The sequence below is a fragment of the Argopecten irradians genome, chromosome 14 (genome assembly GCF_041381155.1).
Source record: "Argopecten irradians isolate NY chromosome 14, Ai_NY, whole genome shotgun sequence".
NCBI lineage: Eukaryota > Metazoa > Mollusca > Bivalvia > Pectinida > Pectinidae > Argopecten > Argopecten irradians.
In genome coordinates this window covers 25,852,505-25,879,118 of record NC_091147.1, presented here as the reverse complement: position 1 = coordinate 25,879,118, position 26,614 = coordinate 25,852,505, and the positions used below count along the sequence as shown (strand labels likewise).

Below are 26,614 nucleotides of genomic sequence, written 5' to 3'. Positions count from 1 at the left end.
CAGACATTAAGAAGAATTATTATAATGTTTAACTCTTGACTTTGGTTTCTTATATTAGAAAGGGGATATGAAATATTTATATGGAAGGAAACTACAATGAGATAAAGATGTATATTGAATTAACCTGTTCACCCCTGAAGACGCATTTAGACTCTTCTAAAACAAAGACTCGGCTAGTCCATTATGAAATTTCAGGGGTGAATGAATTAAATTGAAGTCAATACTAATGTGTGTGAGATGCATATTGATATACATATACTGAAGTTAAAGAATCATGGCAGTGGTTCACATATGGTTTTATCTTAAATATTCATATCTTATTTGCAACGACGTAACTGTTTCCAACCTATAATTTTAAGAAATGCTCCTGATTACAGGAAAAAAACTTACCGGTACAATCATATTCTTTGTTAAATAAGCAATCATGGGGAAGACAGGTGTAGAGAAATCTGTCTGTGAAAATCAAAATTTTTGTTTTTCCTTGCAAATCATATGTGCTTACCAAATAAGACTTTATCAAGAGAAAATTCACTACATATATATTGGCTTTTGATCAGTAGAAATTAGGCGCAGAATAAATGGGGGTAAGAGAGGATGTGTGTGATCTGGCACCAGCCATTCTGTATATAAATCTCTCTCAAAATAATTAGATTTTAGATTGTCACATTGCTATACCAAATAATTTGACTTAATTTCCAGCAGCATTTGGAATCCTAGTTTGTCACAAATATATGTAATTATTTTTGGCAATAATATACGGTAGGTTTTTTAGCAATTATGAAGATAATAGCTGGTTTCTCTAATACCACATATATAGAAAAACAATACAGTGGAACTCGGTTAATACGAACTCGAAGGGACCGAGATAAAACTTCGAGTTATCCGAGTGTTCGAATTAAGCGAGTTCTCATGTCTACTGACTATCTCTTTACTTGGGATATATAGACTAGTTTCATGTCGTAAAACGATGCGAAAAAGAGAGATGTCAAAATCACCGATGGTAGTTGCAAAATTATAACAAGAAAATCTAGATATATATTTTGAAAAGCCGCTCTACGGGCAGATGTATGAAAAAGAAATCGGCATTTTTGGCGATCTCGTTGTCCAAAAAAATCTCATTTCGAGTTATACAAACGTTTTATGTATGATTTTTGTCATTCTGAACCAAAATTTACTTCGTATTATCCGAGTTCTTCGAGTTTTCCGAATTCGAATTATCCGAGTTCTTTAAACAACTATAAAGAGGAAAATCTGCCGGGACTGTCAAAGTACTTCGTATTAAGCCGAGTTGTCGAATTAACCGAGTTCGTATCAACCAAGTTCCACTGTATTTGAAAATTTATCAGATATGCTAACTGCCATTTGACAGTGTAAGTAGAGCAAAAACTTACTCTGGTTACATGTTGAACATTAGGCCAGTTCAACTTTGACCTAACCATCTCAGCTTATTTGGTTTATTCCTGATAATATTGACTTCACACAATTATAAATATTGACTCCTTCAAAAATTATTATAACAGGACAGAATCTCCCAAGTAATTTCACAGATTTTCATAACAAGAGACATTCCAATAAATATAGCACTAAAATGATTCATGAAACAATACAAAGTCATGCCCCTTTTAAGAACAAATGCACTGGCCATAAGACAGAACCTTGTAATGTTAATTTTGAGAATTTATTCAAATGTATTGTCCCAGGGCTGTGTAGAAATCCTGTAGACAGATTAGAAGCTGGGAAAATTTTGGCCTTTCTTCCGGAGTTCCGGCCCAGCAACATGCCATCACAGAAAATCTGCAAAAGAACAAAATTTATATTCACAGTAACATCACAGAATATCTACAAAATAACAAAATTTATAATTAGAGATTTTGCCTTCACAAAAAATCTACAAAATAACATCACAAAAAATCTACAAAATAACATCACAAAAAATTTACAAAATAACATCACAGAAAATCTACAAAATAACATCAATTTGTATTCAGAGTTTTTTTTTTATTATTATTTTTTATTTAAAGAACAATTGCTGATCATTAATGCACCGCTTTCATCAATTTTCCTGAAGTTGACTCATTATCACCCCTGAAAGTTGATAATGAATTAATCCATTCTTTGAATAAGAAGAGTTTAAATGTGTCTCCAAGGGCGAATGTGACGGAAATTAACCATTACCATTACAGTGTAACAGTATATATATAAGGTGTGAAATCAATCGAAGTTAAAAGAATCTCCCTTCACTTTGTAATACTTGCTTATTGAGAATATCACATTATATAATATCTTTTAAAGTTTCTTAAGCGAATGAATACTGATTAATAGAATCTTACATGGGCCTGTCAGGTGGACAGGGATATCTCAACCTGAGTGGAAGATTTTGGCTTGTCAACCCAAGGCTTGCCGAGGGTTGATGGTCAAAATCTTTCACGAGTAAGTCATAAATCAATTTGCAGAAGAATTTAAAGAAAGAAACCAGTGCATCAGCTATGATCATTTACCTATAACTTTGGTATGTAGCTTATATTATTAAGCTCCCGTAAATATGGTCAAGATTTTCATATGGTCAGTGTGCATATGATTTGAGAGTGAATTATTGGATTGAATATGATATGTTCTAAAACAGCTATAATCAGACATGAACACATTTGTCAAATATTTGATGAATTAACCAGAGAAAACTCTCTTTTCCATAACTGTAAACCAGCCTTCTTTCGCCGCTACCTAACTTCTGTTTCCAGTTTTGCGTATTAAAATTGAATGGAGATGTTATTTCGTTAATTTAATGGTGCAAGAATTTGTGGAATATATCGATTCAAAACTTTTGCAGATTAACCTAGTCGAGAAAGAAAGTACATAATTGGTTTACAGTAATTTCTAGTTGAAAATATTAAAGGTACAGTTTAGATAAATAAATATGGGACTTACAGTTCATCGGGACAGTTGATTGGCTGAGCTATTCTGTAACCCTCACGAAGGTAGGCCGCCATTTCAAACGGATCTATGTCGGCGTAAGGCTGTTGACCAACGGTCATCAACTCCCATAAAGTGACACCAAATGACCACTGAAACACAATCATTTAATAATCAAGAAATAATTTCATTCTGGTAAACAAAATTATTCTAATAATACACCTGGGACCAACCAATAGGAACTAACAAAGGGTTTTTACTGTGCTAGAGAAATGAAATATTGAATGTTAGACATTTTGAGAAAATATTAAACAAATCCTGAAAGAAAATGTTTTAGTAATGAACTTACAGTCTTACACAGAAATTGATTCTGTGCGTGCAAAAACCTATAATTTGCCATACATATAATTTGTTTTTAAGTGTAAATACAAATGTTGAAATCTTGAAATCAAACAATATTTTTAGAAATATGATGAAAGTTCAATCAATAAATTCTCAATGAAAAATCATTTTCATTTTTATCCATCAATTAAAGAAATTATCCTTTTCTGTATAATAACATACCGTATTCAACCTAATAATACTCAGGACTAACTTATTCCGTATTTGCATATTATTGAGTTATCTGTCCTTGCTGATAGGTATTGATTGTGACATCATGTGTTTGCGAGCGTAACGTCATACTTTTCAGAGAAAACGGCGTGAATTGCACTCACAAAATAATGACATAACAATTGATACCTATCCGCAAGGGAGCTAACTCTGTAATATGCAAAGACAGAATAAATAAAGGGATGTTTAATAGGACATTTGATTTGGGCTAACATTTCACCAAATGATTGCACCGAGTAAACCATAAATAAAAAGACAAAATTAATTAAACAGGTAAACCTTACATACTGTTTTTATTGTTTAAGTCTGCATTTAATTAAGGCCTCGAAAATGGAGAATACTTTAATTTAGTAAGGACAGGGACGCTTATTGGGTCAAATATGTTATACCCCCATTGTCTCTGACCATATCCACTTACCACATCACTGGCTGTTGAGAATCTTTTTTCCAGCAGAGCTTCGATAGATAACCATTTGATTGGTCTGTTCTCATTATCACCCAGACAATTATAATCTCCGGAAAACAGGTCACGTGACAGAGCATTGTCTGTAATCTTTAAAACCAAGTCGTTGTCTATCCTACAAACACAAAAATCACAAAACACCATTACTGAAACTTTAAAAATTCTAACATGGACCATATAAATCTATTTTTAGTTCACCTGCGATAATCTGGTCACTATAGTGTTTTCAGCCCAAATTGTCCAAACTGCAAATATTTGGTACAGCCAAATTTGCAGGACTGCCAAATTCCATCAAATTGGTCAATAACGACAAGAATTCCACAGAAGTGGATGTGTCGTCTGCACAGCATCACAAAAAATAGTTATTTACAGTCGACATCGTTAATAATTAGGTGAAGTTATCAAGTCCCGTAACTCTTGCAAATATTAATGGATTTTAACCAGAATCAAAGCCATCTAAGATCTCATTGATATAAAGCAATCCACTAAATTTGGGTGAAATTTGATAATAAATACTAAAGTTATCGAGCGGAAACCCTGTTTTTACGATTTTACTGTAACTCTTGCAAATATTGATGGATTTGACCATAATTGAACTCATCTCAGATCTAATTGATATAAAGCAATTTATAAATGTGGTTGAATTTGGACAATAAATATTTAATTTATCGAGTGGAAACCGTTGATTTATCTGTTTTGACGATTTTAAAGTCCCGTTACTCTTGCAAATATTGACAGATTTTGACCATTATCGAACTCATCTGAGATCTCATTGATATAAAGCAATATCCCAAATTTGGTTGAAATCAGACAATAAATAATTAAGTTATCACACGGAAACCATTTCCAGGACGCAGGCGCCGACGCCGACGCCGACACCGACGCCGACACCGACATAGTGATACTTAAGTGTCGCCCTTGCATTGCAGGCGAGACAAAAATCTCATTCCACGCCATTTTCGTCCTGATGGTGAGTTATGCGGACGGTCAGTGTATGGATTATCACAGGTCTACTGTATCTTATTTATTTACAATTCCTCCATTTGCATTTAAGCTGTTTCTGAAGAGCATTTACCCGGGAATTGGACATAATATTGCAACTCCATGCTTAGGCTAGAATTCAACTAAATGTCCTATTTAAAAAAAAAATATTTTGAAAGGAGGCCCACAGTTCAATTTTCCGACAGCGGTATATTTACTTGAAGTTACTCTGAATGCTCTGAAAGCTGATTGCGTGTATGAGTTATAAGCAAGAAACCTTTTCAGAGTAGAAAACATTGTCTTTATAGTTTACTTACACACAGTTCCTGGTAGCTATGTCTTTGTGTAAAATTTTCTGTCTGTGGAGGAATTGTATTCCTCTCACAATCTGTATGGCTAGATACACTAGCTGTTGTGTGGATAATGTCTGAAATACATAAACACTTTGGTTACACAATGTAACATAATCATAAATCATAACACTTTGGTTACAAAACGTAACATAATCATAAATCATAACACTTTGGTTACAAAATGTTACATAATTATAAATCATAACACTTTGGTTACAAAACGTAACATAATCATAAATCATAACACTTTGGTTACAAAATGTAACATAATCATAAATCATAACACTTTGGTTACAAAATGTTACATAATTATAAATCATAACACTTTGGTTACAAAATGTTACATAATTATAAATCATAACACTTTGGTTACAAAATGTAACATAATCATAAATCATAACACTTTGGTTACAAAATGTAACATAATCATAAATCATAACACTTTGGTTACAAAACGTAACATAATCATAAATCATAACACTTTGGTTACAAAATGTTACATAATTATAAATCATAACACTTTGGTTACAAAATGTAACATAATCATAAATCATAACACTTTGGTTACAAAATGTAACATAATCATAAATCATAACACTTTGGTTACAAAATGTAACATAATCATAAATCATAACACTTTGGTTACAAAATGTTACATAATTATAAATCATAACACTTTGGATACAAAATGTAACATAATTATAAATCATAACATTTTGGTTACAAAAGGTAACAAACATGTAATAATAAATACCTGATAATTTATCAAGTCTATAACAGTAACATCCTCGATATTCCATGGGTTACTATCACTGTCATATTATCTACCCCTGGACTATCTCATAGCAAAACTGAACGAATGAGAAGGTAGGTTGGTCCTCAGGTATATTATGATATAGTCCTGGGGTGGATATAACGACAGTGAAAGTAACCCCTGTGGTATCAAAGAAATATTGATAAAACTAAGATAGTAATTGGTTTGAATACAGATGAAACTAAGAGCACCATTATTAAAGGGTTGAAGACTTACACAGTGGGATCCTGTATCAGAAACACCACACTTCTGTAAAAACTTTTTAAGGTTGCCCTCGGTCGTATTAGGATATATAATATAGGGACACATCTGATCCTCAACACAGGCTCCGATGACTGGATAGATGTTCTGGTGGACAAGACCTTTCATCATACAGCTCTCCGTCAGGAATAAATGTACCTGGTCAGATCTGGCCTGGTCTGTAAAAGCAGATAATGAGATAATTACTCATAAATTGGTCGGAAAAAGGGAGACAACTCATAAATTAAATCTGGTCAGATCAGATGGGTTAGGTAATAGAAAGGGAGATAACTCCAAAGTAGAAAAATCGTAATGAGTCTGATCTGATTTTCTGACCAAAACTGTTGACAGGACAAAATTCAAGTGAATTTGATTAAATCCGATAAAATTAAGGAGGATAATTAAGAAAATTACCTATTATCAAGTTTCATGAGCTTCATTTTGTAACTTCTTATTTAGTTTAAATCAATTAAAGTGGAATCATCCATGATAACTCAGTATTTCACAAAACAACCATTCCTTCTCTTGTTGAGTTTTAAAAAAGCACTGAATTTGTAGTTAATTCTTGATGAAATAATGTGTGAATTCCTCAACTTAAAATATTTTCAAATCAGTAAACCAGAGATCCCAGGTTGATTTTCGAACAAAGATATAAACTCAACCAGGTTTTTTGTGATATGATGTATAGATCAAGTAATACCGTACCTGTAACAGTTTTAACAATAATCTCTTGGTCGGCTCCAAAATTGTTGTCTCCCTCGCTGAGTAGTGTCCCTTGGTAGATTTTACCAAATGTGCCTACAACAAATGGAGAAAATCTACACATCAACAAAAACTTAACGTAAACTCAAACTAAACAATATGCAAGTTTTTATTTCTATAATTCCTGCGCTTTCATAAATCTACTGAATGTTTCTTACTTTTTTCAAATGGATTTCTACATTCCTAAATTTAATGGTGTATGTAAAGGACAAAAGGCAATCGGAACTCCTCGGATGAAAAACATTACCTCCGATGTGAAAAACATAATGACATCCTACATGCACATAAGAAAATGAATAGTTATCGGAATGTTGAATTTCTATATTCCTATATTAAGAACTTGAATGTAACAATTTTCCTTCCAGATGGACAACATACAGCATCAATGAACTGACTCTTTTTGAGGGGTTGTGTCCTCGATCGCAACCATTTATTATGAAAATAATCCCTGAGTTTCAAAATGAATGCTCTTGTGTCTTATCCGATGTTAATGTACAACAGTTACATCCGATGAGCTCCGATTGACAGAAAAGGTAGTGACCAAACCTGCGCTCAAACCCGGCACCTCCGAAAACAAGCCAGATGTGCTACAGATTTAGATACCTGGTCGTCACTGATTGACACCATCCAGTTCTGTTACAGTTCTGGTCATATATAGTCTGTCATAGTGTGTTGCCATACAGTGCACTTATTTGTACATACCTTCTAATAACATTTCTGCTAAAGATATTCTTTTTCTACTGATTGCAATTTCCTTTAAAATTTCTTTAGGTTCAGGGGGAACTAACTCTGGTATAGGTGATGGCCCAAGGACTGAACAATTCCTCACTGAAAAATAAATGGTTCACAATTTATTGTGCTATTCTAAAATAGTTTTATAATCTATAGATATTTATAGGTTCTATAGCCAATATATACATTCATACTGTCTATCTCACAAATTCTTTGCCAATATTCATCTTAGAGTTTTTTACATTTGTCATTGTGACTGACATATCCTTTGAATAGAGATCTTTTCAACAGGAGACAATCAGCTATGAATTCATGTTAGAAATTCTTATCAAATTGAGTCTCTTTATACCTATGCAGCCGTAAAATGTAATACATGTGCATCTCTTTATAACCTTATTGGTTGTGAATAAACAGCTGAATTAGGATTAATTTTGCAAAAAATATTCCACTTATCACGTGTAAGAAGTTAATTTTTTTTCGATTATGTGTTCATGATTACAGAAAAAAGTCTTATGAAATGTCAAAGTCCGTCTGAAGTCATTTGTACATAGCCTTCCAAAAAATACAATATAAACTGGCAAATTTAAATCAGATTTGACCTTACCTGAACCCTTTATACTACTATCGACTGGAGTCTCGACCCGTAAGAAAGACTGGCTCTGTTGTTTGGTCAGGGCCTGAGAACTACTCGTATTATCACTGTGGATATAATAATCATAGAAAGATGAAATACATGGTAAGGGAGGTAACTCCGATAATGGACTAAGGTAGACAACTCTGTATGTCATATATTAATTTTCAGTTGTTGAATTTTATTTTGTTGTCTGGGTCTTGAATCAATTAAGAAATCTGTTGACTATATACAGTAGAACCTGATTGAGTGACCACCTCTGTATAATGTCCCTAATGAATTATCTTTATAGACAGGTTTGACCATAATCTTTGGTTTTTATATAACATATTTGACTCAATAAGCACCCCGAATCCCTATAAGTGCCCCATCATTAAGGCTTTCAATTCACTTACTTCAAATTAAATGCAGACTGAAAATATTTTTACTGTGTTGGTTTCCTTACTGATATTTTATGCAAATTGATTAATGTCTTACTCTGTACAAAAATGTTAATGAATGGCTAGTCCAAATTTATTTCCATTAAGCGCCCTTATTTGCTTCATTTTTTTAAGCACTCTGTGCGCTTATATGGTCAACTGGGTGCTTATATGGTCGACTTGGCGCTTATTGGGTTGAATATGGCATATCCCTATCCAAATGGTCAGCCCATGAAACCTGACCACTGACTTAACATAGATTCATATTTTATGTTTTACACCCTATTAACAGCCAGTCATTTCAAGATGTGTCTGGTTTAGGAAGTGGAAAGCCGGAGAACCCTGAACAAAACCACTATCAGTATCTGTTCATTGTCAAATGTGGGAATCAAACTTGAAACCCTGTATATAGGTAATGAGCTCCCCCTCCCAGATAATATATACCGATTCATATCAATTACCAATCATTTTGAAAAAACAATAATTTTTTTTTACAGAATACTTTTATAAAATGGTGCTCACTAGTATTTGATTCTGTCGCTGTAGCCACGGTTGTTGTTTTTCTGTGTATTGAGATAGTAAACTGCTACTGCTAGGGCGATGAGAAGTATTACAGCACATGCACAGCCGACAGCAATGTAGAAAATGTGGGTGGACATTGTATGTGTCCCAGCAGGCTCTGAAACAGTTAGATAATTATACAGAACCAATGTTTCTTATCTCCTTCACAATTTCAGCACAAAGATTACATCAGAAAAAAAACAGTTATATTTTCAAAATAATTTGATTGATAAGTACATTCCACATCTATATTAGACAAGTTTCAAAAATTGCGGGCTAAAGTGTAAACTTCTTTTGTCATGAAAAAATTGTAGATAAATTGTTATGATTTTATCTTCCACAAGAGTTTGAACAATTTAAGAGGGAGACAGCTATGAAATTTTTCACGAATTACTAATGACAGATTCCTTAAACTCTTAATCAAGCATTTAGATGATTGTGACTTGATTATTTACATAGTGCCATAAAAATAAGTGTTGTCTGCATCCAAGTCCCTTCACTCCGATTACTATCCTTGAATACGTTTTCTGAATTTGGTGACTACGTATACAATTCAGCTATAAATTATCTTTGTTGACCGAGAAATTTACTCTTAATTCTTGGTCTATATATATACAAAGACGAAACTATCAATTTCGTTTCTTTATCAAAGAGTGGCGAAATTAGACTTGTATTTGATGTTTCTGTCTACCGAGACAATCTTGCAATGTTTGCATGTTTTGATTATGACGTCATTAATACATATGGCGTCACAATATCGTCTTACGATATTTATGAAATAGTCACATGACATGACAGAACCAGCCAGTTAAATGATAAATTCACTTTTCATAATTATAGTTCCCTAAGGAGACACATGATGTATGATGAACTTCGACCTTTAACAGTCCCATTGAGCAATAAAATTGCAAATATCCTTTTTATTTTTAGTGTCAATAACCTTGACCTTTGACCTTTGCTCCAATGGAAGCCAGCCCATTTGGAAAGAAAGATATACATGCATGAAGTTAGAGCTTTGTTAACACAAGGGAAGTAGAGACATTGCTGGAATTGCACACGGAAAGTTGGTAACCTTGTTGCTCAGACACTAACGATATCAATTCATAGCACTGACCCTGACCCCAATGTAATCATACCTTTATGTCGCCTTCATGCAGACAACACAAAAACCAGGTGACATCATTCCTACACAGATAATCTATTAAATACAGGAGCCTTAATTGTTTTAACCTGTTTTCACTAACTAGTACGTAGCTGATGTATCTATTCCGGCCTCTAGGCGGCTGCCAGCCAGAGTAAACTTAATGCTGTTAATTACCTCGTCAATGATGTTAGATATCGTACCTGGCTTGGCGACTTGATTAACAGTGGTGTTTTTAGTGGGAGGTAGTGAGGTAAATGGGTAGACTCCTCCAGATCCCAGGGGCTGGTCGTGTAGAAACGGTCTGGACATCGAGGAATCTGTGCAAAATAATTGTCAATTATCAATACATGCTTGAATCAAAATATAAACAGTTAGGACAACAATTTAAACAAACGTTTTAAAATGTATTGTACATGTAACTAAAAATGTAATGTAAGTCAGAAAGGGTTCTGTCCCAGCCAAATTAACTCTAAATAGCAATACATGTGGCATATTGGCTCAAAATCTTATTTAACCTTTGATTCAGACAGGTTTTATCTAAATTTCAAAAATCTGTTTCCATGTATATATACCATACCGTAACAGCCTCTAATCTCTATACATGTATTACATTTTGATCCTTGTAAAGGATGTCTTGGATGTTTTTGTTTTTTGTTTATTTTTTTTTTTTTTTTTTTTGGTTGGGTGGGGTGGGGGGGCAACCCAAATGCAAGGACATTAAATAGTTTCCAGATGCCTTCAATATTATGGCCATTAGTATCCTCCAAATCACTTACACATCATACCACATCGTTACTGATAATCCTAATCATACTTAACTGAAGTTGTTATAAATAACCTGGCATTCAACCCAATAAGCGCCCATGTCCCTATAAGCGCCCCTCCCCCTTTTTGAGGCCTCAATTTCAATTGCCCAGGCATAAATAAAGACCAAAACTACACAAAACTGTATATATTTTCAATAATTTCGTCTTGTTAGCACCTTTGCATTTTTTTTCAATTTTTTAAAAGCCCTGGGCGCTTATTGGGTCGAATACGGTAACATGGCATTGTGTGTTCTGAATTTCTACTGAAATTGTAATAATATGACATACATGTACTATAAAACATCTATTTTACATGTCAAATGAGCATTTCTGTCAATTTATAAATCCTAGCTATATATCACAGTTTTTAACAAACCAATAAATCTGCCAAGAAAGTGAGAGAAAAAAAAATTTAATAAAAAAATGAGCCAATTAGCAGCGTTGATGTCCAACATGGCGATACCTGTAGGGCTCGTTCTTACATAATTCCCTAATGATAGCATCATACAATTAATGCCTACACTTGGACATGGAATCAAGTCGGATTTACTGCTTCATTGTTTATTGTCGCCATGGCAACGAGTCGCCATTAATTAGGTCAATGGGTGTCTGTGACACTAAATCGGCCAATCAGACAGTGGGTTGACACATTGATAGGTTTTAGCGACTGGGCCTGTACAACTCTGGCACGATAATTACAAGAACGTTGGATAATCCTCGGAATAACTGGATTCTCGCACATTGTGCTTGCTATAGACATGTTTGTTAGCTAATACTTCATTTTTTACCTCATTTATTTCATTGGAAGAGAAAGGATAGAAATAGCACTGTCAACATGATCGTCTAAAACCTCCCAAGCAATTTACCATCCTTAATACATCAATTAAAAGAATCTACTTTTTTATCAACTGTAAATCTAAATCTCCTTAAGAACATTAAGACCACCAAGAAGACAATATAGCCCTACGGACTTTATACACAAGTAAAATTGTGTTGAAATTTGCCATTCTGTGACCCAAACAATGTGGTCATATTAAGCAGGTGTTCTTTATACAGAGGTCACCAGGTTAATATGGTAGGTTCTACTTTATGTATCCTTATGTGAATTGTTTTCTCGATGCTGAATTCAAGAAAAGTACACAAAACCTAGAGCTTGTTATGATCTGAATAGGTGTGCACTTCTCAAAATAAAACATCTACATTAAAAATCCATGAATAACTTCCATAAAACAATACAACAAATGACAAGCAATTCTATCACAAACTTTTACAAGTGTACAGTAATTTGTACGGTTAAAGCTATAAAAACATCTACATTAAAAATCTATGAATAACTTCCGAAAAACAATACAACAAATGACAAGCCATTCTATCACAAACTTTTACAAGTGTACAGTAATTTGTACGAAAAAACTGAAACAAGTTTCGTACTACAGCACAACGTTTTTTCCATCCCAGGCTATACAGTGGGAAAGTTTGAAAAGAAAAAGCTATAAACTTACAGTTAACAAATTTGAAGACCGCATAATACTTAACCAAGTCAATTATACCAAACCCATTATAATTTCAACCTAGTAGTCGAATAGAGTGCAGATATAGAATAGGGCAGGTAATTAGTAAAATGAAGATATCCATATTATCAATTAAGACTAATTCATTCTCTGAACTTATATGCTAGCTGTGTTGAACCATACAGACTTGTAAAAGGACAATCATTTATCTAAGTATACTGCGTCTGTTAAAACCCACACAGGAAAGCAGACAGACCTAAATGAGAAATTGACTCTTCCTTTCCCTATTACCGAAAACGTTTTTGCAAGTCACAGAAAAACTTGAGAAATCTATTATTTGCTTGTTTTTTGCCTGTAGCAAACATTCCTCATAAATTTTCAGCTGACAGTTTCACTCTCTTTTTCTACCTGTGAACTGCCACTACTGAAAACTGTAGCTAGGATTCAAATTACCAAAATGCCATTTAGGAAAGTTCAAAGACTTTGAAATAATTGAGACGGAGAAAGGCGGAGAGTTAGAAAGAGGAAATAAAAAAACAAAACTAGAAATGTCTGTAAGCCGTAAATACTTCCATCTTCATTTATCATAGTAGGATGAAAGGACAGGATGGAATATAATAGGACGGAGGGATGTACACGACAGGACAGGAGAGGACACAGGTAAACAGGCGGAGTCAATGGTTTATTATCAGTAGTTAGAAAGAGTTTTATATAAAGAAAAGTTTCAGCATTATGGTGAAATAAAAAAACACTTATCTATAACTACAAAAAATTAATGTTTGTCAAAACTTCACTAATACTACTTGGCAAACATATCAGGGATACTCTTGTGTCTTATACAGTACTGTACCGTAAAAAAAACGAGTGATTATTCGACTCTCATGTTAGAGAAGTAGGATAACACTTATGTCTAATTGTCCCTACCCACATTTCAAGACAGGGATAAAAAAAAGGGCCCATGGATCTTTCATAAAAAAAGAAACTAGATCAGAAGTTCTCAAGATGGCATGTTAGAGAAGTAGGATAAAATAAGAACACTCTGTCGGGACCATATCACAGGATCTTAAAAAAATGTAATTGTTTCTTATTTCCTTTTTGGATTATTTATTGTTGGTTCAAAGGCTCAAAAAACTGAAAATAAGAATGACAACAAAATTACAGTTTTAACTTTGTCTATATCCTTTATCAAAATCGCAAAAAGTTTGCTACTTTTTTCTTTTTCTTTTAGGACTATTACATAGGTCCAAAGAATCTAAAACAAACAGCTATCAAAGACAACAAAATCAAATTTTTTACTTTGTTTAATATTTTAATATCTATAATCAAATTTTTATTAAAATGCTCGTAATTCACGAAATTTCTTCCAAGCTCGCCTAAAGAATAAAGTACAATATGAATTGTAAAAATAAACAAAAATATTGTTCACAATATTTTTACCCTATATACACCATTTAAATATAGGCAGGTGTTTATTTCAGCTGTGAGTTATGGTGGTTTTACCAAAATGTGTAAGCCTAAATACATATACATTAAGCTACTGCAGCGAGCTGATGTTTTCTAATCTGAAAACTTACAAGAATGTACAAACTATCTTCAGACAGACATTTTACTGTAGGAAAGGTTTTCTGTTGAAAAGTGATACATCACCTATTTTGACAAAGTTATTTCTTTTATCTCAAACAGCTAATTTGATTATCATTCGTCAAATACCATCTTCCAGCATCCGCAGCTCTCGGTGCAGCTTTCCATCCTAACACGACAGGTACCCCTTACATTGGGCCCTACATCTCCAAACAGTGATAAGATTTTTCATGGCCTCTAATATTTCAAAGCATGGTTTACAAATTTCCTATTTTTTCTACATTTTAGATTTTTATTTGTTGAATGTTATAATGATTTAAACTTTTAAAAGCCAACAAATTGTTTTTATCAATTTTCTTTATTCATCTTCAAGATTTGATATATACTTGAATTCCATAATAAATCATCAATTATCACCTCCTTTCACAATTTATCAAGTTGACGAGATTTATTGAAGACATGTTTAAATCTAGTGGGAGATTTAATATTGTTATTCTTTTGACATACATTTCTTCTCAAATGAACATTTTTACAGATTAATACTCCATTTATTGTTGCAACATGCCAGCTACATTAGACTGTCCACCAGACTTTAAGTTGCTGATAAGACTTTCTCAGCAAAGTTCTTTTAATAGATTATCTCCCCCTAGTTTAAAACTTAAGCATGTAGTAGAGACTAAACTAATCAAGTCAACTTTTAGTGATTTTTTTTGATATTCTAAAGACTGGTGGCCAGTCTATAGCTACATCAGTACGATATCCTTTTTTTTTTTTTTTTTGCATTTTTCACGTTTCCATTAACTTAGATTCTAAATAAGCAAAGAAAAAAAAAAGTAAAAAAAGAAAAATTACATTACACTAATTTCAAACATTTTCGTCATTAAATCACCTATATGTACCAATTTTATCATAGAAAATTCTTTATCACACCAATTCTATCATCATACCGTATTAATCTATCCATTTTCTGACCTTGTTATTTATCAAGATCAGAAGTAATCTATTTGATGATCTGGTGAATAGAGATTTCATTTTGAAGTTTTGTTCCTTATCTTGAGCTACGTACTAAAATTTCTTCTGAACTAACCATTTGAATTACACACTGCAATTGATTTACACATAGTAATTTTAAAGCAATGTACTTTGTGATCAGAAGAATCCTCTCGTAGATACCATTGTGATTATAGAAATGTTACACTCAGTACACTCAGTACTCGACATATCAATTTTGCACTTTTCAAAATCCAATCTCATCAACTCAAGTTCTCCTGGGTTTATTTTCAATCTTAAAATGATGATGATCTAATTAAACACTTGTCCCATTCTAGTATTACTGATTGATGTCAGAAGAAGGTGGAATAAAACCTGAATACGCAGACAAAAACCACCCACCAATGGTCATTTTAAGTGATCGGTGCCAGGCCCTACATGGGTTTCGAACTTGAATGCGGAACCCAAAGGTGCATCAGGAGGGCTAGTGGTATAATATGTTGGAATGCCTTAACCACTTGGCCACTACTGAAAGCCTCTTGCAAACTTGATTGATATCAAAAGGTGGAATGAAGCCTGAACACCCAGACAAAAACCACCGACCAATGGTCATTTTAAGTGATCGGTAACAGGCCCTGACATGAGTTTTGAACTTTAACACAGAACCCAATGGTACATCAGGCGGGTTAGTGGTAAAATTTTTTTTATTTTTGCAAGCCTCTTGGAAACTTGATGAAGATCAAAAAGGTGGAATGAAGCCTGAATACCCACACAAAACCACCAACTAATTTAATGGTCATTTGAAGTGATCGGCTTGGGGACCCACATGAGTTTCAAACTCAACTCAGAACCCAAAGGTACGTGCATGGAGGGCTAGTGGTATATGCTTAATTGGAATACCCGCCACTTGATGGCCCTGGCACACTTGATGAAGGTAAAGATAGTTATGTACCAAAAACAAACCTATAAAACTACCATCAGATGAAATCTATAATAAAACCCATGTCCCATCGTTTGGAATTGTGTATCAATTCTCTGAGTTCAGCAGGTTTTTATGACATAAGAACCCTCAGTTCATTCAGTGGTTTTGCCCCTAGCACCTGTTTGCATGTAAAACCACAGTAGCATATTATGATTTTCCAAGCAGGTAAAATAATCCAAACAACTACACCTCCCCTACCCTTCAATAAACATAAGACACACCCAAATGCTTTATTGGAACCAGTCCATGTGCAATTGGAGGGGTGATTAGGAAATAGTACTCCTGTAATATCTGAACCTGTTTGACCTCTGTTGAACTTTGACCTGGTGTGACCTTAGGCTTCAAACTCATGCACCATGGAGGCAGTATCAGGGCTTTTGAAGTGGTTTTGAGTTTCACTGGAAAACAAACCTGAAGCTATCTATACCCCATCAATGGCATCCCTCAGCACCTCTTAGGGGTCTAGAGCAGTGTACCTATAAAGCTGGCTTTATCCAGCCCTAATCAGCGGAAACAGACAAGTAACTATGTCTTAAAAGAATTTGTGTATTTCAACATCGGAGACCTGTTAAAACCAGCAAAAGTCACAAAAAACAATTGACCCTCGTGATCAGATTTTAGATAATGTCTGACTGTATCTAATAAAACATGTGTACTTGTCTGACTGGAAAAAGATCCAGTCCCTTATTGAATGTTTGTAAGATTATAGACAGAGTGAGGCGGAGCTTCTCATGTTTTATCTATTATCATGTCATGGTATTGATTGTGCATGTTTGATTACATCGCAGATTGAGGAAGAAATATCTTCTGATTTATTTCAAGAGGAATTTCAAACAAAATATTTCATACAAAATCAATATTACCTCAAATTAAGTAATATTTAATGTATGTTTTAGGAAAAACTCCGACAGGAAAGCAATTTAAAATCTGTAATTTTTGTTTTAAATCTAATGTATGTTTTAGGAAAAACACCGACAGGAAAACAATTTAAAAGCTGTAATTTTTGTTTTAACTCAACCTCCACAAAAACATAAAACAATCGTATATTTGAGTAAACAGTATACATAAATATATAATCTGTAGTTACTTAAAAGATTTTATAGAAATGAGAAGAACTTTAAACTATTCAAAACACAAAATAATGTGAACCAGACGTCAATTTGTTTATAAGAAACAAATTAACTTATCAGCATGAAACACCATTATGGATTAACCCATGCACTATTAGGCGTTTTAAATCTGCAAGGGTAGGAATATTCTTATCAGCTTGCTATGGTAAATTTTTATTATGCCCTTTACACATTATAACATGTACTCTGAGGAGTAAAAAATGGAAATAACCGAAAAATGTAAAATTCTAACAGCTAGGATGCTAAGAACTTTTGTTTAGTTATTTTTTTTTTTTTTTTTTTTGGGTGGTGGGCCTGGTGGGGCTGAGTTGTTTAAGATATGCCCCGACATGTTACCAGAAGTCTTCCACCTCTGGGTTACAAGTTTGATTCCCACATAGAGGCAGTGACCATGCAGGTACTAACTACTGGTCAATGGTTTTTCTCTGGGTACTCCAGCTTTACCCCACCGAAAAACATTTTAAGCCAAACAAACAAACCAATAAACAGATTAAAAGCTGGATATATAATTACAATGAGTGGAAAATATCCAGGCTAGTTTTTATTTCTTTAATTCAAATGGGATGACTCTTTAACTTATTTTGTTTATTTACCTATTTATTTATTTATTTATTTTTTTGTATATTTTGACATAAAGTTGGACTAGGATACATGAAAATTTCTGTGAAGATGAATACCATCAACCTAATTATGGTACAACGCTATGACATTCATCTGACTCTTTCAAGCTCACTGTTAATAACAAAGGATGGTAGCCCGATGGTGGTCCAGGATATCAACTGATCCTAACATGTACCTAAACCACATCAAAAGTCCGCTGAATAATCAAATTTTAATGATGTCTGCATACTTTTCAGAAATGCATGTTTTGTTTCTCAAGAGAAACAGGATTTTTGTCAGATAAAATTAGAAACTAGAATAGTCACCAGAGTGGATGACCAATATCCCCTTCCCCCTGCACAAATTTAGTAATAACTTCCATTAATAGGGGCCATTGCAGAACCTTATATAGTTTACTCAATTCCCCTTTATGTCAGGGTTCTGTGTACCAAATTTTATCAAAATCTGTGAAGTGGGTTAGGAAGAGTTTGCTGGACAAAGTTATGTCTACAGACAGACAGACGGACGGACGGACTGACGAACGACAACCCAATTCCAGTATACACCCCCCCCCCCCTTTCTTAAATTGGGTGTGGGTATAATCAAGGATTTAACGTTGTGGTTAAATAATTTCACCCTAACTTTATTTTCAAGGCCCGAGTGGGATTGTGACATGGGTGATTTTATTACAAGACTTCAGCATGCTGTACTCTGCTGAAGTAACTGTTGGTATAATCACTGGCACGACATTTCAGACGGAGACACTTTGCACCTCTGGCATTTCACAGGGAAAGGTATAATTATATATCTATAATTTAGGAGGTTCTATAAATATCTCTTATGTGGATTAAACTGCAGCTGATTGCATACCGAGACTAAACGAATTAAGACCAAAGTAACTAAGCTGAGATAAACTAATCATGTCAGATGTGTAAGCTAGCAAGTCGGTATTCTTGCAAAGTCTGAGTGAAAAAAAATTGAATTTTAAGAAATGAAGCCAAGAACATCAGCATTATTTGGAGAACTTTTAATATTTGTTAAACCAAGGATTGGTGCTAAATTTCCATAGCAATTCCATGCTGTATTGAGGGTGAAAATCAAATTTGATTATGTATATAATGAAACAAAATTAATGGAAAAGATACATTATATCAACAATGGGCACGTCATCCAGTCTTCCCACTCCCGATATAATGAGAGTTATAGACTATGATAAGTGACTCTGGACAAACAATGGTACAACTAGAATATGCATCCCAACCCTCTCCTAATTCAACACTGAAAAACTGTTGTGCAGAAAAAGACATATCTGCAAAACCAGATGACAAATTCCACCTTCAAAACAGTTTCTTGTATTGTATGATAGGATACATACCAACTTGGCAGTTTTTCTTGCGCCGGATGTTGATGAGAGTTTTGTTGACCACAGAGAAAATGCTGACCTCCATCTGTATTAGGAAGTGGACCTCTCTGTTTAGAAGACCCGTACACGGAACCTTGACATGGAACACTATCAATACAAAATAGAGCAATGCAGGGCAGAAAATTCTATATTTTTATATTAAAGAGTTATCTGTTCTTGCATGTAGGTATTGATTGTGACATCATGTGTTTCAGAGGTTAATGTCATACTTTATAGAGAAAATGATGTGAGTTGCTCACAAAATAATGACGTCACAATTGATACCTACCCTAAAGGGATGTAACTCTATAATAAGCAAAAATGGAATAATTCAAAACAGAAACTGAAAATGTTCAAATTGGTTTTAAAAAGTCAAAATTTTAGACTGACGTCCATTTTAACCTCCTGTTTGTTTAGAGAAATCAGGATCTGATCCTTCTGTGAAACACATAAGAAATGAGACACAAGTACATCCTCTAACCCTAACCCCCACACAGCCGCCCAACCCCCGGGACTGTGGTATACGTGATTTACCTGAGAGAGTGGTGGGTACTTTACCCTCACTACTAATGTTAGCGACAGGAGCTAACATTGCCCTTGGGTTGGAGGTATTAGTCTTTAGACTGTAAAACATTATCTGAAAAAAACAAAACAACAATTTATGTTCAGATTTAAGGAACGATGTAAACTGCTAGGCATTATGATGATGGTTGGCTAAAAATTGAATGGAAATTGATATAAATTTAATTGCTGTAGATATTAGGTCATGGATATAAATTTTTGTGTTTTAATCGTGTTGCAAAATTCGCAAAAGAAAAACGCACATAAAAGATAGTTGGTTTACAGTACATGCGACTGAAATGTTCTAAATCCCTGTATTTCTCGGTAACAAAAAGAGCATTGCTTACCTGTTGGCGAATGCTTTGCCATGTGAAGTAGATTTTGTCTATATTGGGCTGTATGAGAAGTTCAAATGACAGAGCGTAGTCGTTGATGATACCATTCCTCACATAGTACAACTCAGCGTTTATACCTGGGGAGAAACAATATCAATAATTAGTGAATGCAAGGAATAGTGTACTCTAAAGAAATAGCAAACAAATTATTTTCAATGATAAATGAATAAATAAATAAATTAACATTCATTTGTTCGTTATTGGATCATTCATTCATTCATTCATTCATTCATTCATTCATTATTCATTCATTCATTCATTCATTCATTCATTCATCATTCATTTCTTCATTCATTATTTTATTCATTATTCATTCATTCATTCATTCATCATTCATTCATTTCATTCATTCATTCATTCATTCATTCATTCATTCATTCATTCATTCATTCATTCATTCATTCCTTCATTCATTCATTCATTCATGCATCATTCATTCATTCATTCATTCATTCATTCATTCATCAATTTTTCCATTCATTATTTATTCCATTTCATTCATGCATCATTCATTCATTCATTCATTCATTCATTCATTCATTCATTCATTCATTCATTCATTCATTCATTCATTCATTAAATTCATTCATTCAACACATATTCCCACCTCCATATTAAATCTGAACAGACCGGGTATGACAGGATGGGACAGGACAGACTGGACGGACTAAGATGGGATGAGACGGAGTGGACTGGCTAAGATGGGATGGGAAGGAGTGCGACGTGACAATTGGTTTCCTCTATGATATATACTTTTTGAGCCGGTTCAGCCATACAGACAGATACTTGATGTAAAACTTCACATTCCTTAGCCATGAATCAATTATCACACCTTTTTATTTTATATGTAAACTTCCTGTGGCTGTTGACCTACCGGATTGTAATATTTACAAAAATGATTATACACTACCTGTAATATATGATCTACGGGTCAGGAGAGCTCAATCAGGACATCCACTACCAGGTATATCATACCTTTTATAACAGGATCTTTTCATGGAAACAATAAATACAGTAAAATCTGCCTTAGCAATCACCTCTGTATAAAGACCACCTGCTCAGTAAGACCACTACAAACCTGCCTTAGTGACCACCTCTGTATAAAGACCACCTGCTTAATAAGACCACATTTCAAACCTTTTAGTGACCACCTCTGTATAACCTACCTGGGTCGATCCTAAATGACCAATTTTTTAACAAAATTCAACCTGTGTATAAAGACCACCTGGCTATAAAGACCATTTTCCCACTGCCGTTTGGATGTTATTTATAGAAAGCTTTCACTGTACATGCATATGAATTGTAAGAAAGTTTTAGCGTTGTATATAATAAATACAATTATAACTTATTGTCTATTGGGTATAAATGTGCATAGGCATGTTCAAGTGGTAATTTTATATTTTAACAGAGTCTGAAGTTTCTGGCAAGAAAGTGCAATTTTGCACTTCAATTAATGACGGCTCCAATTGCATTTCCTGTTTGTCGTCAAGAAAGTAAACATGGAGACGTACATGTGCATTTCAAAGATGTACATGTGCATTTCAAAGACATACATGTGCATTTCAAAACAAAGTGTTACTTACCATTCAGATTTCATACCAATATGCTAATAGTTAAATGTTGAGCTAAGTTAAGACAGGCCAACAAGACACTTCAAATTTAACAAAATCTATGACAGTTTGTGGCAATAACACACAGAGAGATTGATATCCCTGTTTCTCTTTTCTGAAGAGAGAGTGTTTGTAGGAATACTAAATGGGCTCTTCAATTACAGAACTTAAATGTCTCTTGGGAATTACATAATTGGATGAAAATAAGCAAGAAAATAAGCATGATTTTTCAAAAAAATTTGTATTTTTCAAATTGAAATTTTCAAATGCAATTAGGTAGCCTATATAGTATATATCAGGATGCCCCATTATCTATGTCACAATTTCAAAAGTTTCATATTTTGTTTTTAATACAGAGCATATTTTAGCACCATAATTTCATTAGCAAAAAGCCTGCAATCATAAATTTCATATTTTGAATAACACAGCTAACAAAATAGAATATTCACAAAAGACATGTTTTTGCAAAATATTGTCAAAACAACATTTCAATTTCTTGATATTTAACCAACCTTTGAACACAAAAACATATACCTGTATGTGCATAAATAGACTTTTGAAGACTTAACAGTTGATAAAATGAAACACAAAATTATCACATTTCTGAGCACTTGCCAGAAATACTGCAGTAAATAGCTAAATATATATTTATGATTTACATGAAAAATTACAATAATATTTGGCTAAACTTAGCTAGGCCTTAGGCAACCTGACCCATGTGTTATAAATTCCAAAATGAAAATGTTTACGCAAGCGTGATATTGGCTCAATATCAGCCAAGCTGAATTTAATTGGGAGAAGTTCGGACTATCTCCAACAAACATAACAAATCTCTTAAAATGAAAATACCAATATCTTAGGTACTCATATAATATTAGCTTAATATGACCAGTCAGAACACTATGAATTCACACCGGTGTTTAAAATGAAAATCAAATATCGCTATGATAAAGATTGTGTTAGTTTAGTCTCAGTTTTCATGCTTTAAGTCAATACTTAATCGAAACCTGGGAAAGTTTATTTTGCTAACAAGTATAATCTAATACAGCCTCTGGTTATCAAATCCTTGGCCTTTTCATTAAAAAATATCAGGTAAAAAACCAAACACCTGATAAACAAATAGTTCATTAACCACCTTCTAGTTATTTTAATTGATTTAATTAATATTTGGGAATCACGGAACATGCTCGGAGTTAAAAACTTGTATGTTTTATTGCCTTTACATTGGTAAGAGGAAATACAATGTTTAATTGTCTGCAATCATGTTATATTCATAACCATAAAATTGGGGTGTATTCCCTGAATTAGCGACTAAAATTGTGGTTTATTCTGGAATAACGAGCTGAATAATTTAGACATATTTATAATTAATTATTTTGAACCTGATATGATTTTAATTTAGTGTAATTATTTTATATCTGTAAACCAACAAGTCAATGTAGCTAAGTCAATGTGCTGCTTGGCCTGTCTATTATCTGCCCCTAGTCAGTGATTTATTAATACTTAGCATTATCTACCCCTAGTTCAGTGATTTAATAATCTTTAGTATTATCTACCCCTAGTCAGTGATTTGTTAATCCTAAGAATTACCTCCCCCTAATTCAGTGATTTGTTAATCCTAAGGATTACCTCCCCCTAGTTCAGTGATTTAATAACCCTAAGGATTATCTCCCCCTAGTTCAGTGATTTATTAACCCTTCGGATTATTTTCCTCTAGTTCAGTGATTTGTTAACTTAGGGTTATCTCCCCTAACATAGTGATTTGTTAAGCCTTGAGTTTAATTGTCTCCCCTTACTTCAGTGATTTGTTAAACTTTTGGATTATCTCCCCTTAATTTAGTTTTTACAACCCAACTGATCCTTAATTGATTCTTTAAACTTGAGTGTTTCTAGTATCTCCTTCCTTGATTTTTATAACATATTTGATTCTTCTGATATAACCCTTTGGATTATCTGCCTTTAGTTTAGGTTATACAGCCTTTTTCCAAAATAAACAGATTTTAAGGAAGGGAAAGTTTAAGAAAAAAAAATGCGGTTGCAAGTTTTACGTTGACAAATACTCCCCTGATTTACCACAATTATTTATGATTTAATGTGAAAAAATTGCGAAAACCTTTCAATGTGACTTGCCAGCCAAAATGTCTACAGCTAGGCATGTGCCAAGGAAAACACACTTTATGTCCCAAAACTGACATAAAAATCATCGTAGATTTCAAGACAGAAATTCCTTATGAAATATGTTGACTTATAAATCACAGAAAAAAAATGTTATTTCTAATTTAATGTTATCTTGTCAACTTTTAAGGTGGTCAGGTTCTCCTTCATCAGTTTAAACTTCATTATAAATCTTCATCCATCCTTGCTTCATCATAAACTTATCCTGGAGGAAACCAACAGCCACATATGTGTGCCATTAGAACAGACTCCTACTGTGGGCCTAATTAGCCATAAATACACTCTACCAGTACAACTCACTTCTAATCTTCTATTGATAGAAAATAGTGACCTTGACCTAAAGAAATCAAAATTTATTTACTGTTACAGTGTCAGTAAAGTTTTCAGACAGATTCAATAAGCCAGAGTGGACATACTTGGTATACTTAATAGATTCCAAGAAATTTGTGACAGATGACCATGGTTACAAATTGTCTTTGCAAGAAGTTCAGAAATATATTTGGTGCTAACAAATATATATTCTGTATTTGCACACTACAGAGTTATCTGCCCTTGCACGTAGGTATTGATTGTGATGTCATGTGTTTGCGAGAGTAACATCATACGTTTCGGAGAAAACAACGTGAATGCATGGTGCCCACAAAATAATGACGTTACATTTATTATGGATACAGCTAACTCTGTAATATGCAAAGACAGAATACAACTGCATTATAATAATGAAATATTTCAGAAATAAAAAAATATATATCATGACTTGACTAAATAAGCGCCTCTGTCCCAATAAGCACTCCTCTCTCTTTTTGAGGCCTCTTTTTTCACTGCCAAATGCAGACTTAAACTACAAAAATGGTGAAGATATCTTTATTTGATTTCTTTTGTAAATTGATTAATGGCTTACTCTGTGCAATGATTCTGTGAAAAATGTTAGCCCAAATTTGGTACTTCATTTTGTTTTAACCGCACTTGGTGTTTTATTTGGTCTAATATGGTATGGTAGTCTTCTATTTCAATCATTTGACATTATTCTAATTTCATTTGACAAAATAAAAGTTTCTGATAATGTTTAAGGCCAGAATTTATAATAGTAGACCACAATTACGTTTTTAATTGCGGGATGTATTTTGGATATATTTTCAAATGATGCTTATATATATATATGTTCGGATATTTTTGGAAATTGGCATGCAGTCAGCTAATTAAATTACATACATATCACTCTTGACATGGTATTTTAATAAATAAATTTCGATCTGATGAAGATTTCTAGAATCGGTCTGAAGATAGTGTCTATAAACATTTACGATTATGAATAAACAAAAAAACGTATGACAGATCTGATTTATTGAAACATTTACATAAGAAACTTTAACAAACTTTCAGATAATTATCTCAATGACAAGTACTAAATGTTACATTTTTATAACATAAATCTGTGAAGGTTTATGCCCTCCGATTCAAATCCAATCTGTACTAGCTGTCAGCGAGGGCCACAGTCTGGCTCTGACAGACCGGCCAGTGTACATATCAGCCAGTCAGCGTGTTGACACCCAGAAAATAAATTCTCTACAAACAGATTTATCAAACTGGTGTGGTAATTTTCTTTTCAGCAGGCTGTACCCTGTCATCCCCTCCGCCAAATGTAGAATATTAAAGTATAAATTGATTTGATAGGCTCTGATAATATTGATAAAATCTGACAAATGTTGCCAGACCCAGCCAATTTCAACATGACACATTTTAACAGGCAGCTGTGATGTAAAAACATACATTTTTCTACCTCCAAGTTTGACACTTATGTAAAGACCTCATCAATGGAAGTTATATTCATCTTTCTCTCTGACAACCTAAACATTCAAACTTCATTAAATCCCTTACATGATTATAGTATATCTTGGATTCATATGGAATTAGACAAACAGGATCAAAAGTAATAAAACAACATTTCACTAATCCTACAGTCAAGTCACACCTTCATGATATACACAAAATAATATAATTAGGAACCAACGTTTCAGGGCCTGTATCGCTCACCTGGTTTTTTGTTAGTAATTATCACAAGACTCAGACAATTAGAAAAATAAGCAAAATTGACTCCCAAAGTTTAATTTTGAATCACAACCATACAATGATGCTATTGATACCATACAAATATGCTATCCAATACATAGGTTCAGAGACAAAGTAATTTATATGAAAATAGTAGCCTAATTGACCTTTTGACCTCGCATCTATTGCCGTCTAAGGCC

At 33.5% G+C, this 26,614-nt stretch overlaps 1 protein-coding gene across 1 annotated transcript in view; it reads right to left on the bottom strand.

Moving 5' to 3' along the window:
• Positions 1-379: 379 nt before the first annotated feature.
• The window catches only part of LOC138307806 (tyrosine-protein kinase RYK-like), a 69,101-nt gene continuing 42,866 nt past the window's right edge, over positions 380-26,614 (bottom strand). The window contains exons 2-14 of the mRNA XM_069248697.1: positions 20,533-20,657; positions 20,159-20,261; positions 19,598-19,732; positions 10,823-10,939; positions 9,440-9,596; positions 8,472-8,566; positions 7,838-7,963; positions 7,079-7,171; positions 6,350-6,552; positions 5,284-5,393; positions 3,941-4,100; positions 2,926-3,062; positions 380-1,794 (exon numbers count right to left, since the gene is read on the bottom strand). Coding sequence (XP_069104798.1) covers positions 1,683-1,794; positions 2,926-3,062; positions 3,941-4,100; positions 5,284-5,393; positions 6,350-6,552; positions 7,079-7,171; positions 7,838-7,963; positions 8,472-8,566; positions 9,440-9,596; positions 10,823-10,939; positions 19,598-19,732; positions 20,159-20,261; positions 20,533-20,657 — 1,673 coding nt within the window. The 3' untranslated portion in view covers positions 380-1,682. The remainder of the gene's footprint in view (positions 1,795-2,925; positions 3,063-3,940; positions 4,101-5,283; positions 5,394-6,349; positions 6,553-7,078; positions 7,172-7,837; positions 7,964-8,471; positions 8,567-9,439; positions 9,597-10,822; positions 10,940-19,597; positions 19,733-20,158; positions 20,262-20,532; positions 20,658-26,614) is intronic.